At 40.3% G+C, this 17,822-nt stretch overlaps 1 protein-coding gene across 1 annotated transcript in view; it reads right to left on the reverse strand.

Annotated features, from left to right (window-relative positions):
• The window catches only part of ADGRB1 (adhesion G protein-coupled receptor B1), a 615,330-nt gene that overhangs the window by 248,129 nt on the left and 349,379 nt on the right, over positions 1–17,822 (reverse strand). The window contains exon 3 of the mRNA XM_075827930.1: positions 7,446–7,604. Within this exon, the coding sequence (XP_075684045.1) occupies positions 7,446–7,604 (159 nt within the window). The remainder of the gene's footprint in view (positions 1–7,445; positions 7,605–17,822) is intronic.

Consider the following 17,822-nt stretch of genomic DNA (forward strand, 5'->3'; position numbering starts at 1 on the left):
CGTGCTATCCTGGTCAAGTGCCGTGCTGAGCTGTAGTCCACGCCTGCCCTGCTGCTCCACGCCTGACGCCTACCACAGGTACACTATACGAACTATAGACTGTGATCTGCGCCCTGTTGGCCAGCTGCCATACCGCCAAGGCGGCACGGCCCAGTGGGTCCATGAACCCAACGTGACAACTTCTTTACTTGAAGAAACATTTAAGTCCTATCTGAGATGTAGTCTTTGCTTTATACCAAGTCATAGGGCTATCATTTATTAGCTCTCCTTACAGAGATCTGCATTCTATCAATCATGGACCATGGTCAGAGGCCAAAAGGGGCTTCCTGAGACATTTTCTGGAACGGTGTCACAAATAATAAGGTTCTTCTAGATACCAAACCCATCCTTCATTGCCGCAAACAGACCAATTCCTCTATATTTAACCATAAACTGTGAAGAAAAACCTTAATATTTGTGGTTCTGTGCGTTCCAATTTGTCCCAACAATCTGTTGATATGTTGAATCGCACATGATCGGCTTCTAAAAGGATCATCTTGGATTTTTCACCTTTATCTCACAAAGTCAAGTATTATAAGTCCTGGTAAAGGATCATTCTGGTTTTTGTTGGGTCCTTTAGGGATAACTTTGGTTACATCTCCGAGTAACTAGAGCAGTTATAACTTCCATTGGTGCTTCACCCCTGATCCAACAATGGTGAATGGGTTTGTGGGCTGAGCACCTTGATGCACATGGAGGAACTGGTTTCTGAAGATATTAAAGATGCTCATGTCAACATTTGGTATTGCTGACAACAGTATTAAAGTCCCTTAGCGCACCAGGACACATCGGTACATCCTGGTGCAGGGGGAGAAGTATGGAGCGCACTCACATATGCTGCGGGTGTTGGCTGTGTCGGCTGTGTCTCACAGCAAGGAATAGCAATCGCGCTGTTCCTAGCTGTTTAACCCCTCAAATGCTGCGGTCAATCGCAACCGCAGCATCTGGGGCGTTGAAAAGAGGGGGACGGCCACCTCCGACAGCACATCGCCCCCCCATGCAACGAGATCGGTGGGTGGCGATGGTTGTTATGGCAGCCCAGGGGCCCAATAAAGGCCCCCAGGGCTGCCTTCACTCTGCCTCTGTTGAGCCCTGCCTGTGGCAGGGCTTAACAGATGCCTGTAAAAATGACAATATACTGCATAGGCTACAGGAATAATATAGGCAAATACAAGAAATGCTGGACCTAGACCAGGCACAATTCAGCACCGGATACAGAAAGACCAAGCATATTGCTGGGTAGACGCTTCTGAGCTGTCCATGGTGCTGAAATAACGGAATATTGGAGAAGTTATCTCCAGAATCCACCCTGGGATGTACCTGAGGTACAAGGGTATAAAAAGCACAGTCCTTATTCTAGAAGCAGCATGCCACCGCTGGGTGAGTGCGCACTGATCACGTCCAGATTAGATAAGAGGACTTAGCATTATACTATCATACACATTGTCCATACACAGCAGAAGCAGGAATAAGTCATGTATTTCATTTTAGTTCCATGAATTGGTTTTAGTATATCGATAAAAAATGATGTGCTCTGCATTTTTTTACATTTTGTAGCTATTTATTTTTTATATGTAAAACTTTTCCTGTGGGGGGCCATATTGGAGACACACACTTCCTGTGTAGTCAGCACAGCAGAGAGTTTGTGCTTTATGGCAGCTGAAATTAATGTGAGTTGATTGACAGAGAAATCTCCTAGAGTTTCGCAGTCTCCAGGAAGGTATTGAATCCAGCTCCTCACGCAAAGGCCAGGTGAGAAAAATACAGAGCCTGGTGTGTGTTTGTGTATATATAGTGTATAGTCTTAAGGCCCTTTTACACCGGCCAATTATCGGGCAATAGAGTGGCATATGATTGGCTCAAAAGAGCTCCAATTAGGGTTGTCTTCTGCCAGCCCTTTAAGGCCAATAATTGTGTCAGAGCTTGGGCCCACTGGAGGATCTTCTGGTTCTCTGATGGGCCAGTCCGACCCTGCTTGTTTGGCTGATTGTATCGTTCTAAATGCCGAAAATATTATCGTTATCGTTGTCGGCAGCACATCTTGGTGTGTAAACAGGGAGACTCTCTGCCGACATGATAATAATGTATGGGGACGAGAGAACGTAGTAACGAGCGCTCGTTCCCATACTAGCTCCTTGTGAAAGGAGCAAACGAGCGCCGATCAACGAGCTGTCTCGTATATCAGCGCCCATTTACACAGCCCGCTTTTGGGCCGTGTAAAAGTACCTTAACTATCCTGTTATCTAGACTTCTAGTAATACAGTGGAGCTGTCATTAACTTGCCCACCCTCTAATGATAATGAGATAACTCTGCTCATCTTGTCCCAGAATATACAATAAAGCTGACAAGTGAGCTACAGAGAACAAGAAATATGTGAAAATTGTAATATTTCCCGTTAAGGCTTCTACCTAGCCATTATATGACTGAAACTTCAGCTGATGTCTGTCTGATTTTTCTAATGCCCCAGTGCAAATAAGGTACCCATTGGGTTTAGATATAGGTCTTTTCTGCCACACAATTTCAAAAAGTCCCAACAAATTTGCTTTTGACCAGACACTAACACATTTGTACTTTTTGCATGTACTGTAGTATACGAAGGGCTGATTATAGATGGCAGACACAAAAGTGCCGACCGAAGACAATGTATGGCCCACGGATTCCAATGGGTTACTGTGTAATCCTGATTTTTCCCTCCAGAACAAGTGTTCCCCTACAAATAACATTTCAATATGAGGGGGGGGGGGTCCGGGGATCAGCTCTTCCCTAGGTGACCTGACAAAGATGTATGGACAACCCCTTTAAGATCTATTCACCAGAACATAATTTCTCATATCGTTTTACAAGATCTAAACTTCATTTCTTGTCTGTTAAATTATATCTCGTAAGTCTGGAGGCATCTGAGAACCTTGCGCTAATTGCAAAATAATTTCTAATGATGGAAAAGGTAAAAAATGCATGAAGTAATTTCATCTAATTTCGCCCTAATCACTTTCCACGTGAACGCTTGGCTTTCAATTTTGGTCATTCATTAATCCCCCGTACAATGTACTCAGCACTCTCTAGACTCTCAGCTGTAGAACCAGGAGCCGGGTCGGACAATCTAATCAAAAATATATCACTGTACGTTTCAAAAATGGAGATAATTATTATGAAAACCGGTCTAGCATTAGCTAAAATGGGTTTTCCTTTTAATATATAAAGTGTTTTTAAATTAAAGTATGAGGCAAGTCGGAATCACATCTGCCTAAGGAAATCAGATTTAATCATCGCCTTTTTTAAAAGCTTGTGATTCCGAACATTGGCTGCCAGACGTGGCACGGACATAATGCTCAAAATTTTCATGGAATTTTTTCAACTTCTCGTCTTTCAGTAAACTTCCAATAGTCTTAAAGGGGTTTTGTGAGAAGAACCATTAGTGGTCAATCCTTAGTATTAAACTTCAATGTGTGCTTGGTGGGGGTTTGACCCATGGGACTCACCTAGCAGCTGTAAGAATGGTCTGAGATGCCCATAGGGTGCGTTTCTACCTGGCGCTGTATCTCAGCACTAGGGGTATAGCTATAGGTGGTGCAGAGGTAGCACTCACACTTGATTCCTGGTGTCTAAGGCCCAAAGTATTCTCTACCACATAAGAAGACACCAGTATTACAAAAAATGGCACATGGGAGGTGAGCGGCCCTGTCATAGATTTTGCAATGGTGCCCAGGAGCCTCAAGTTCCACCTCTGCTCAGCCCTTTTTAAGCGATCAAACATTAATGGCCTATCCCAAGGGTAGACTACCAATGTTTTTCCCAAAAAACTCCAAAGGCTAGACTACCAATGTTTTTCCCAAAAACTCCAAAGGCTAGACTACCAATGTTTTTCCCAAAAACACCAAAGGCTAGACTACCAATGATTTTCCCCAAAACTCCAAAGGCTAGACTACCAATGTTTTTCCCAAAAACGCCAAAGGCTAGAGTACCAATGTTTTTCCCTTAAAACTCCAAAGGCTAGACTACCAATGTTTTTCCCCAAAAACTCCAAAGGCTAGACTACCAATGTTTTTCCCCAAAAAATCCAAAGGCTAGACTACCAATGTTTTTCCCAAAAAACTTCAAAGTCTAGACTACCAATGTTTTTCCCAAAAACTCCAAAGGCTAGACTACCAATGTTTTTCCCAAAAACTCCAAAGGCTAGACTACCAATGTTTTTCCCCATAAAACTCCAAAGGCTAGACTACCAATGTTTTTCCCAAAAAATGTCAAAGGCTAGACTACCAATGTTTTTCCCAAAAACTCCAAAGGCTAGACTACCAATGTTTTTCCCAAAAAACTTCAAAGGCTAGACTACCAATGTTTTTCCCCAAAAAAACTCCTTAAAGCTGGCCAAAGACATTAGACATTACTTGGCAGTTCTATCAACAGTCTGTTGGATATTCTAGATATTTCCACAATGTCTACCATTGGGAAACGCAATTATGCAACAGGTTAGATTTGTACCTGTCTGATCTTTTATATCCCCTGGCAATAAGTGGCCTCTGGGGTATCTGGCATCTTCTTATCTCCCATTTTTTTTAATTTTTTTTTTAATAGAAGAAAACTTTTTCCTATAGAACAAATTGAGAAGTCACTGTCACAGTTCAAAAAATTAGTGAGAAGAGAAATGTACTGGATTTTCAGATTGGAGTGCCTCTGCCCAAATGGGTTAAATGAAATGTTAGAGAGGGTGACTTGAGATAAGGAAAACGGCATAGAAAATAGGTGTGTCATTTCAGAGATTCTTATCTTGGAGTATGAGAAATTAGGGGAGGGTTTGATAGTTTATATAGTTTCTAGATAGTCCAGAGAGGGGTACTAATGCCCACCTTCAATTTCTTAATAATTGGGAATGAGTGAGGTCTCAGAGTACGGATGTTATAAATGAAGATGGTGCGGTAGATACGAATGAGTAAGTAAATGTGTGGTTATAGATGGTGCTCTCTAATTTTGCAGTAAAGATAGAGCGGTTTCAGGTTACGTGTCACTTCCTGCAGGAGGTGTTGCTGTGGATAGGGTCAAGTTATGTCACTTCCGGTGTGAGAAAGGAGACATGGGAGCTTAGATAGAGCGGTTTCAGGTTACGTGTCACTTCCTGCCGGAGGTGTGGCTGTGGATAGGTTCCAATTATGTCACTTCCAGTGTGAGAAAGGAGACATGGGAGCGTAGATAGAGCGGTTTCAGGTTTTGTGTCATTTCCTGTGGGAGGAGCTAGATGTCAGGCTGAATCGCAACATAGAGGGGTTTCAGATTTACATCACGTAGGGGACACGTGAATAAGGAGAAAGTGGGTATTTAAACTTGTTAGTATATGACAGCTAATGATTCCTGAAGAAGGGGGATGCCCCGATACGCGTAGAATGTTTGGCCAGTTTATATTTGTTTTTATATTTAAATGCTATAAAATCACCTTTTTACTTCGGTTGACGATTCTGCCTGCTGCGTTACTAAAAGGGTGACCATGGGAGTGATATTTAACCTGAACGATGATCGTAGGGGGTGCCCGGCTATCCTCACACATGTGACTATGATTCCATTTGCATGCTAACTTGACTGCATTGCTTGGAACTTCAATACAGCCGCTCTCCAAAGTATTTTTCTATATTTTTGCAATGCGTAGAAGACATGTCTTGAGCCTTAAGATCCTTTTACACCGGCCCATTTTGGCCAGTACAACAAGCGCAGGTCAATGAGACAGCTAGTTGATCGCCCGTTTGCTCCTTCCACAAGGAGCTAGTTATGGGGACGATTTCTCGTTACTCCGATTGCTCGGGAGATGTGCTGAAAACAACGATAATATTTTCGGCAATTGAAACTGTACTTTTAGCCAATGAACGAGCGTTTGCTCATTCATCGGCTGATCGTTGCCCTGTTTACACGAGGTACGAGCATTCTGTGAACGCTCGTTTGCCCGATAATTGCCCGGGGTAAATGGCCTTTAGGCTTAGACTAGGTGATGACCTTTGCCTTTGTAACCTATAGATTAAGATTCAGTCAATGGAGTCACACAATAGTGTCAGATCACAGAAAAGTGTAGTGAGCTGTAACTTCTCGTGGCCACTTTGTCAATGGTGTTGATTGAACAATAATGTCTGATTTCACAATAGTTATTGATCTGCAGTTATTGATGGGAACTGGGCCAATAATGTCTCTCAGATCACTTAATAGTTGTAGTCAATTCTAAATTTGAAATCCTTTCGTGACATTGCGCAATAAATATCAACTTCAATGTTTGCTGACCACATAGTCTATGGTATTACACAATAGTTGTAGTCAACCACAATCTGGTGACCATCGAGTCAATGGGATTGCACACTAATTGGCCACTGAGCCAATAGTGTCAGCCACATAAAAGTTATCGCTAACTCCATCTTCTGGTGATCATCAAGTCAATAGGTTTGTAGCCAGATTGCACAATAGTGGTTGTCAACTGCAACTCTTGGTGACCACCAAACCAATGGGGCACAGTAGCTGTAGTTAGCTGTGACTTTTAGTGGCCACTGTGCCAATATTGTCACACATTAGTTAAATTCAATTGCAATTTCTGGTGGCAACCTCATCTTTCAAAAGCAGCAGCTCGTAGAAATTTACATGAATCCTGTGTCACCGGAACATTGCCAATGAACCCTACGAGGAGCAAACGAAAGTCTAGAGACTTTAATCCCACCAACATCACATCAACCATCTCTAACATGTGAGCCTCCTCTAACTAGGAATTACACACATATAGCCATGTAGCCACCGGCCAAAAATCAATCCTGAACGTAACTCTCTGATAGCCCCAAGCAGCCTCAGATACATCATGACAAATAATCTCAGCTGTATCTCAACCAATGTGACGGGATCAACTTTCATCTTGTCGCGGTAAGACAAATAGTTTATCTTCTCACAAGACATGAGCCAATCATCTATCATAAAGAAGCCTCATAAATAATAAGGTCTGGAAAATAATAATAATAGTCTTTCAAATGCTGGGAATTTCACTCTGTAGACATTTTTAGGAACTCTACTGAGCAAACAATTGGAAAGTGAAAAATTTTGGTAAATCTACGGAGCAAACAATTGGAAAGTTGACTTTTTTCCAAATATTTCCATATTTTTGGGCAGAGTCTCCATCTAGCATCAAAACTCTACTGTTATTGGGTTTGATAGGATATCTTGTTGCGTTCTGCACTTCACCGACCATACTTGTTGAGCATTCATTGATGGCAACTCTTAAGTTACAGTTGTTTGTATCCACAAATTACTTACATTTAGGATACAGTTAATATCTTGAGAGGTCACCATATGGTTCACTCATCTCTACGGACAATGGGAAGGTTCCCTGTTAATAACGACCCATAGGCAGCAGCTACCAAATGTTCACATGACATTGCATCGTTACACTCACCGCTACATGCTTTTCTGTTGCAGAGCCGTCCTTCCTCCAAAACACCTTCACAAAGGTGGCCTTCATCAGGGGGAGATTGACACGTTCTGGTTCTGGTTTGCAGCCCACCCCCACAGTCCCTGTTACAATCCCCCCATGTCGTCCATGCCGTCCATCCACCTTATGGGAGAAAACAAAAGGATTTTATTATCTTCAGTCCAGGGAATAGACATTAAAGTGCATGCGCATAATACTGGGTTTCGGACCCACCAAAGGACATGATTCTGAGGGGCCCACCTTCCGTCTATACAGAACATGTGCACATTCACTCATAATTGCTTTTTAATCTTTGTTGTTCTCATTGCACATGAAGGGCATATCATCAATAAGATCCAATGGGTTATTTGTGAGTCATCCCATAAGAAATACGCCCTAGTAACAAGTAATTGACTCCAAAGTCCCCTTCACTTGGGGTTGTCTTCTGCTGGACCGTTAGGGCCCATTATTGTTACATATATATTATCAGAGCAAGGGTTGGATCCTCTTGTACCCTAGTGGGCCAGTCTGACCCTGAGTGCATACAGCATTATTCTACAGTTGAAATCTCATTAATATTTACATATTTTTGCTTTATTTATCTAGTACTCATCTTAAGTTACATTAAACTTACCCTACACATTGTTTCTAAATATATTTAATCCGGGACGGTTTCAGGTGTACAGTATATGAGCTCTCTGTTTACTCCATCATTAGATTAACAAGTGTAGAGAATGTTTATCCACATTGCCATCAGGCCAACAAGCCCAGTGGGCGCTGGCAACTGCCCAGATATTTCCAGTAAAAGCCCTATATGACCAATAAAGAGGAGCCTCATAAGGGAAACAACATTGTACAGAGCACAGAATACTGGGGAGCATCGTAGTGGCTTTGGATTAAGGGAACTTTTCATATTTTCATATTATACTTCAATATTATAATTCAGGATCAGTACAGGATAAGTATGTACACAGTGACTCCACCAGAAGAATAGTGAGCCCAGCTCTGGAGTATAATACAGGATGTAACTCAGGATCAGTACAGGATAAGTAATGTAATGTATGTACACAGTGACTCCACCAGAAGAATAGTGAGTACAGCTCTGGAGAATAATACAGGATGTAACTCAGGATCAGTACAGGATAAGTAATGTAATATATTTACACAGTGACTCCACCAGCAGAATAGTGATTGCAGCTCTGGAGTATAATACAGGATGTAACTCAGGATCAGTGCAGGATAAGTAATGTAATGTATGTACACAGTGACTCCACCAGCAGAATAGTGAGTGCAGCTCTGGAGTATAATACAGGATGTAACTCAGGATCAGTACAGGATAAGTAATGTAATGTATGTACACAGTGACTCCCCCAGCAGAATAGTGAGTGCAGCGCTGGAGTATAATACAGGATGTAACTCAGAATCAGTACAGGATAAGTAATGTAATGTATGTACACAGTGACTCCACCAGCAGAATAGTGAGTGCGGCTCTGGAGTATAATACAGGATGTAACTCAGGATCAGTACAGGATAAGTAATGTAATGTATGTACACAGTGACTCCTCCAGCATAATAGTGAGTACAGCTCTGGAGTATAATACAGGATATAACTCAGGATCAGTACAGGATAAGTAATGTAATGATTGTACACAGTGACTCCACCAGCAGAATAGTGAGTGCAGCTCTGGAGTATAATACAGGATGTAACTCAGGATCAGTACAGGATAAGTAATGTATGTACACAGTGATTCCACCAGCAGAATAGTGTGTGCAGCTCTGGAGTATAATACAGGATATAACTCAGGATCAGTACAGGAGAAGTAATGTAATGTATGTACACAGTGACTCCACCAGCAGAATAGTGAGTGCAGCTCTGGAGTATAATACAGGATGGAACTCAGGATCAGTACAGGAGAAGTAATGTAATGTATGTACACAGTGACTCCACCAGCAGAATAGTGAGTGCAGCGCTGGAGTATAATACAGGATGTAACTCAGGATCAGTACAGGATAAGTAATGTAATGTATGTACACAGTGACTCCACCAGCAGAATAGTGAGTGCAGCTCTGGAGTATAATACAGGCTGTAACTCAGGATCAGTACAGGATAAGTAATGTAATGTATGTACACAGTGACTCCACCAGCAGAATAGTGAGTGCAGCTCTGGAGTATAATACAGGATGTAACTCAGGATCAGTAATGTAATGAATTTAGAATGTCACTTAACTTTTAGTAAATATTATACCTATATATATATATATATATATATACACTGCAAAAAAAAAAGTTAGAAGATGGAGATACAATTTAACATTTGCCATTCTGAAGTTAGTGTCGAATCACAATAAAACACATTTCAAGTTGCTTGGCTTCACGCGCCACACTTCTCCTTGTAGCTTTGGTCCATCCAATGACTTTTTTTGTAGCACAGCTCAATGGACAACTCAAAATTTGCTAAGGTGGAGCACGCACAAGACTCCACCCACCTTGTAGCTGAGGGCCAACAATGCAGCATCTTCCAAGAAGCAAAGACTGTTCTTCAGGCATAAAACTTTAGATGAGATTATTAGCATAGTATCTAAAACACAAGTTTTTATATAATCCATTCACGGCGGCTTTGCATGATAAGCACCAACATCTGCAATACATCCAGCAGACCCCACAACCTCTCATAAAATATTCAAAATTTATATGAACGCAACGCGGTAGAATTTACAAGCACAATAAATCTGACCTGGAAACCTGCTCTCTACAGCTGTAATAATAATTTTATCTCACACACCAATAATAAAATATGCAACTCGATGGAATTAAAAGATCCAATAAATCTACACCGCAAAATAACCTGCAAATCCTTTATTGATGCCTCAGGCTGAAACGGGGAGAATAACAGGATTAACCGGGGCTGGAAGTTACCGGATTCATCAAAATTGGACTTGTAAATGTATCTGGGCCAGTTCATTAAACGGCCCCAGCCACCTGTTACTTTAAGGGCGGGTTCACACATGGCGGATTTTCACTTAAATTCCGCTGCGGACACTCCGCAGCGTTAATCCGCAGCGGAGCCGTTTCTCCATTGACTTTCACTTTAATTTCGCAGTGTTCGTTTACACGATGCGTACAATTCCGCTGCGGAGCATAGGCTGCGGAGCGGAATGTGGTGTCCGCAGCATGCTCTGTCTGTTGCGGAGCAGTGGCGGACTGGTTGCGGACTCATGGCGGAATTTCTCCATTGACTTCAATGGAGATTCTAAGTTCCGCAATGAAGTCCGCAGCTGTCATGCACATGTTATGTGTGGTGCGGAGCGTATTGGTTTTTTAACATGACATTTCTTCATTCTGGCTGGACCTATGTATTTCTAGGTCTACAGCCAGACTGAGGAAGTCAATGGGGCTCCCGTAATGACGGGAGCGTTGCTAGGAGACGTCAGTAAATAGTCACTGTCCAGGGTGCTGAAAGAGTTAAGCGATCGGCAGTAACTGTTTCTGCACCCGGGACAGTGACTACCGATCCCAATATACATGTATCTGTAAAAAAACATATAAGTTCATACTTACCGAGAACTCCCTGTTTCTGTCTCCAGTCCGGCCTCCCAGGATGACGTTTCAGTGGAAGTGACGGCTGCAGCCAATCACAGGCCAAGCACAGGCTGCAGCGGTCACATGGACTGGAGCGTCATCCAGGGAGGTCGGGCTGGATGCCGAAGGAGGGACGCGTCATCAAGACAACGGGCGGTAAGTATGAAATTCTTTTACTTTCACTAGGGAAAGTGCTGTCCCTTCTCTCTATCCTGCACTGATAGGGAGAAGGGAAGCACTTTTCCTGCAGTCCGCAGCGGCCAGTCCGCATCAATTTTCTGCACATTTTGTGCAGATCCGCAGCCGTAATCCGCAACCCGGATTAGGTGCGGCATTGATGCGGACAGTTGCGGAGGAATTCCGCCATGTGTGGTCATGCCCTAAAAAATTCTGTAATAAAGTCAATTTTCCGACTCATTTTTTCCAAAAACATTCCAATCTACGTAATTTTTGCAGCTCAGCCCGTCATGACATTATTATTTGTTTTTTTAGCTTATTAACGCCGTTGTGAGTGTAATAATGCCTCTGGGTGGAGTGAAGACGTTCCATTTGTAGTGGGCACGCATTCAGACTGGTTTCCGAAGCCAAGATTTTATTTATTGGGATAAAAAAAAATGATGTGGCGGAGAATTGTAGTCAGACCCAAGCGGCTCCTGTTTTAATCTACGCAGCAGAGCATCATGGGTCTAAGATTTTAGGGAGATAAAAAAAACATAAGGGGTTAATATTTTCAATTTTGCATTATTTACATAGGGCCAATTCAATCTGTGACTAAAAATGATCAAGGTGGGATTGCGCTTCAAATTTTACTCCCTTCCAAAAATAAGAACTTGTGCTCCGAACCGCCCAACATTTACATCTCCATTTGCGGGACATTTTAAAGACCTGCCCCAATTCCTGGGAATCCCCACAAATCATCATGGGAACACCCACTTTTATGCCAATTTGCCAATTTTTAAGAAGTTGTCTCATTAGGTCATTCGGATAAACCTTTCCTTTGCCTCACTAGGGCGCATAGATGTTATAAAGGGGCATAAGGCCGGTTCTTGTATTTCATGGTCGGCCATTTTTGAAGTGTTGGCATCTAGCAGTACATTTTCTCTGCAGTGACCTGCTGAACCTTTCATCGGCGAGAACACCAAAATCCAGGGCACTGCTTCCTCTAAGTTGAGCACTCTAAAATGGAAAGAATTAAAACAAGATAATAATGAGGTCAATGAGTCCAATACCAGATATACATGACTGCAGGGGGAGGTATTTTTTTTAACTCTATCATTTCCAGAATGCACAGCTTAGGGAAAACAGTGATCTTGGATCTTCTCGGAGCTGGACCCATCAACTGATTGGCGGATCAGCTATTATTAAAGACAGTAATGTCTTCATGAGACAACCCCTTTAAGACAATGGGGTCTAAAACATAGATTCATATGTTATATCCCAAAATAGAATATAAGGGACATCTGCCAGTTGGTTACCTTTCAACGGGTGACAACAGGTAAATTTGCTCTTTGATACCCTTTAGGTTTCCATAGACCCTGTATAGCATATAAATTGCCATTTGTCCGATCACGTTGAGCATCCTGGTTCATGAATGTAGGACCATGTGGTTGACACAGTCATAGACACTGATGGTCTACATACAACTGGGGGATAACCCATCTGGATAACCTAATGGCTGCCATTAATGGAGGAAACCATAATAAGTTCATGCAAGAAGAAGACTCAGAGGAGGATACATTTGTGATGTATCAACCTGAAGTTCTACCAAGACCATCCTTGTTCCCACCAGTCTCGGTCTTACCTCATCACTGCTGATGACATTTGCTTCATTTAATGAGAACACCCTCCCCGTCTTATCCATTATGATATTTTCAGCTGCTCTCTGTAAATGTGCACGAGAAACCAGGAAACAGATGGCAATTTAATGGTTTTGCGATCCCTGGAACTACGTATGACCTTTTAGGCAGTGTCAAAATATGAGCGCAATAACATACAGGTTTATCGATCCTGGAATCAACCTTTCCCCTGACAGCGTTGAGTTATAAAACCGACCGTTTCTCCTATGTCCTTTATGAATGGAATGTAAAGAGATTTCAGAATTGTTCATCGATCCGAGCTGCTGAATCAAAATGCCACAATTTCCAGGTTTTATCTTTGCTTCGGCCTCTTCCAGATGAGCAGATCAAGGTCATTTGTTACTCGGCCTCATAAACAGACAGATTTTTTGCTTATGGATTTATCTTGAACGTCTTCTCAGTTTACTTGACTTGTTGGAGTTCAGAACATGAAAACATTATGGTCATTTACAGAATATTTCTCATTTTATTGGAAGAACGGGGGAATATATCATCTGCATTGTGGAAGTGGAGAAGAAGACATCCGTGGTCTTTATATACTTCCCTTTGGTCTGGTTTACTGGTGGACAACCAGTTTCTAGGAGCTTCATGAATTGAGATGAGTGAATAGGTGAAAACTTGCTTCCTGCAGACAAATTTTCTCAAGGCCGCCAGATTACCCTTCTATAAGACAACGGAGGTCGTAGTAGGAATCGGTAACAAAGCCTCTTAGCGTCCATTGTCTTATAAGCCGTAAACACAACTCTGTATTGGGACATTCACCCATTGCAAATTTTCCATTATTCACTCATCTCATGAGTCCCTCATTAATGACCCAAAGTATCAGTACCATAAAGGGATTGTCCCAGGATAGACTAAAGCTGCCCATATACCCAAAAGAGCTGCCGCCAGAACAAGTTCCCCCATATACATGCATTCGGCCGATCGTGCATGTGTTTTCAATAAAAAGAGAAGATTAAGTCGATGCCAAACACCTCTGGGATATCTCCTGTAGGAACAAAGGGGCGGGTAAGATGAAATCCAAACATACCCGATCCTTTTTTCCCCGACATCTGCAATTGTGGGAAGGTCGGGACACCTCCAAATGCATTGATTCCCACTGAAATCAACCGGTTTCATGGACTTTCTTCTAATGTGTATGGGTACCCCTAGTATGACATGTCTCATAGATAGGCTATAACAGTCTTTTTGGTGAGGGTATCTGACGAAAGTCCAAAGAATATGGAAAATGGGGTTATCTTGTTCAATCCTGGCTGGGAAGTGGCCACACAAAACAGATATAGATGAGTGGACTAGACTGTTTCTATATCTCCTATGGAATTTTCCGCCATGCATGGGGACCATGCACCCTCGTTCTCGGTATTGGTGGAGCTGTCAGCAATCAGACTAACCCCTATAGTAATATGTCATACAAACCTTATTGTAAGAAAACTCCTTCAAAGGGACTGTCAGTTTTGGAAAATCCCTACTTGTTAGAAGGTTTTCTTGACAATAAGCGGATCACACAGTGTCCCTCTGCTGGTAACCCCCAGCGATTAGCTGTAATCTGTGTGGAAACTTGGCAGCAAGTGGTACATTTCCCTGCAGCGCCTCCGCAGGGGAAATTAAGTATTACATATCAATGTGTTTTCTGTGCAATACAGGACAGGACAGGTCCTCCAGAGGGAGACACTCTGTAACCACTCTGACCAAGAGATGAGGATGCTGAACAAAGGACCCCCCCCTATATTAACTCCAAATTCCCTAATAGGGGGTATGGAAATGGGTTTTCTAAACTGGGCAACCCCTTTAAGAAGCAAGTCTAGTCACAATTGATATTAAAATGATTGCCACCATAATCATTTAGTAGTTACACCGTAAAAAGTTATCGTTTTTGTTAAATTAATTTACATTCAATCGAAATGTCCTCCCATCATGCATCAGGATATTTTCTTTACTGGGGGAGTGGCTTTGTCCTGTGCTCACTGTTGCCCCCTGGAAAGAAATTCACTGCCTATTTTAATGCTATACCAATATTAAATAATGCCTAAGCCAGATATTAGCTTTCTTATTCCTGGCATAGAGGTTAAATACCCCCCCCCCCCATTTTAGTGTCAACCAACATGGCCGACAGTATGGATTCTACCAGGGTTGTTCCTCAGCACTCCCAGAACAACACATCTACCGAGTCACATCGGAAAAGAGAAGAAAGAAACTGTTCACAACATATCTAGGTGAAAAATATCACAAAACCGGGTGACAACTCCTTTGGGCGGCCATGTTAATCGCCATCAAACACTCCCAGGAGTAAATATAATTAGAAAACAAATGGGTAGAATTGTTAATAAACTAAAGAGAAAAGGTCAACACCAACTCTTATATTAACTGGGGCTAATCTATGTTTTAGGTGGAAATGCCCTTTAATTATGATGTTTGTACCCTGTATATGGAGGATAAGTCCCCCATATACAGCAGCAGTAGCGGAGATACTTAGTTATTAGTTATTGATGACACTGCTCAGATTTGACAATGCTCCCATTGTATGTGAGTGATGGTTATGCTGGATATTGATCCATGCCATAGTGACCTGTTCTCCTGTGATGTACGACGTCTCACGCTGATTAATGTATAATGTTTATGCCGTTTACTTTATGACTTTTTATTCTTTTGTTAAATTTAGACATTTATCCTTTACTTCTATAAGGAAGAATCTGCCAGGTCAAAGTATTATAATAAAATATGTTGTGTATTGTTATAGAATTTAATAAATCTAAGCTTAAGAAACAAAAAAAGTAATAGTCACAACATTAGGTTAAAAAATATTAAAGTAGACAAATAACTCCTAGTCAAACCACAGGGGTCACATATTTAGTCTATGGAATCAAAACAGGAATAGTCAACTGTGAAAATTAGTTAGACACAAGTGATTTACACTATAGAAGCAACTCATATAGTGATAAAATTCTGGAGGGACTGAACTATTCATAGATTTATCCATTCATATCCATATATATTATAGTCCATATGAGGCAGTAATAAAGTAGTTATATTCTTATATATAGAAGGCAGTATTATAGTAGTTATATTCTTGTATATAGGGGACAGTATTATAGTAGTTATATTCTTGTATATAGGGAGCAGTATTATAGTAGTTATATTCTTGTATATAGGGGGTAGTATTATAGTAGTTATATTCTTGTATATAGGAGCAGTATTACAGTAGTTATATTCTTGTATATAGGAGCAGTATTATAGTAGTTATATTCTTGTATATAGGGGCAGTATTATAGTAGTTATATTCTTGTATATAGGAGCAGTATTATAGTAGTTATATTCTTGTATATAGAGGGCAGTATTATAGTAGTTATATTCTTGTATATAGGAGCAGTATTATAGTAGTTATATTCTTATATATAGGAGCAGTATTATAGTAGTTATATTCTTGTATATAGGGGGCAGTAATATTGTAGTTATATTCTTGTATATAGGGGGCAGTATTATAGTAGTTATATTCTTGTATATAGGAGCAGTAGTATAGTAGTTATATTCTTGTATATAGGGGGCAGTATTATAGTAGTTATATTCTTGTATATAGGGGCAGTATTATAGTAATTATATTCTTGTATATAGGGGCAGTATTATAGTAGTTATATTCTTGTATATAGGGGCAGTATTATAGTAGTTATATTCTTGTCTATAGGAAGCAGTATTATAGTAGTTATATTCTTTTATATAGGGGGCAGTATTATAGTAGTTATATTCTTGTATATAGGAGGCAGTATTATAGTAGTTATATTCTTGTATATAGGGGTAGTATTATAGTAGTTATATTCTTGTATATAGGGGCAGTATTATAGTAGTTATATTCTTGTATATAGGGGGCAGTATTATAATAGTTATATTCTTGTATATAGGGGCAGTATTATAGTAGTTATATTCTTGTATATAGCGGTAGTATTATAGTAGTTATATTCTTGTATATAGGGGCAGTATTATAGTAGTTATATTCTTGTATATATAGGGGCAGTATTATAGTAGTTATATTCTTGTATATAGGGGGCAGTATTATAGTAGTTATATTCTTGTATATAGGGGGCAGTATTATAGTAGTTATATTCTTATATATAGAAGGCAGTATTATAGTAGTTATATTCTTGTATATAGGAGCAGTATTATAGTAGTTATATTCTTATATATAGGAGCAGTATTATAGTAGTTATATTCTTGTATATAGGGGGCAGTAATATTGTAGTTATATTCTTGTATATAGGAGCAGTAGTATAGTAGTTATATTCTTGTATATAGGGGGCAGTATTATAGTAGTTATATTCTTGTATATAGGGGCAGTATTATAGTAATTATATTCTTGTATATAGGGGCAGTATTATAGTAGTTATATTCTTGTATATAGGGCAGTATTATAGTAGTTATATTCTTGTCTATAGGAAGCAGTATTATAGTAGTTATATTCTTTTATATAGGGGGCAGTATTATAGTAGTTATATTCTTGTATATAGGAGGCAGTATTACAGTAGTTATATTCTTGTATATAGGGGTAGTATTATAGTAGTTATATTCTTGTATATAGGGGCAGTATTATAGTAGTTATATTCTTGTATATAGGGGGCAGTATTATAATAGTTATATTCTTGTATATAGGGGCAGTATTATAGTAGTTATATTCTTGTATATAGCGGTAGTATTATAGTAGTTATATTCTTGTATATAGGGGCAGTATTATAGTAGTTATATTCTTGTATATATAGGGGCAGTATTATAGTAGTTATATTCTTGTATATAGGGGGCAGTATTATAGTAGTTATATTCTTGTATATAGGGGGCAGTATTATAGTAGTTATATTCTTATATATAGAAGGCAGTATTATAGTAGTTATATTCTTGTATATAGGGGACAGTATTATAGTTGTTATATTCTTGTATATAGGG

This window comes from Rhinoderma darwinii, chromosome 5 (assembly GCF_050947455.1).
Source record: "Rhinoderma darwinii isolate aRhiDar2 chromosome 5, aRhiDar2.hap1, whole genome shotgun sequence".
Classification (NCBI taxonomy): domain Eukaryota; kingdom Metazoa; phylum Chordata; class Amphibia; order Anura; family Rhinodermatidae; genus Rhinoderma; species Rhinoderma darwinii.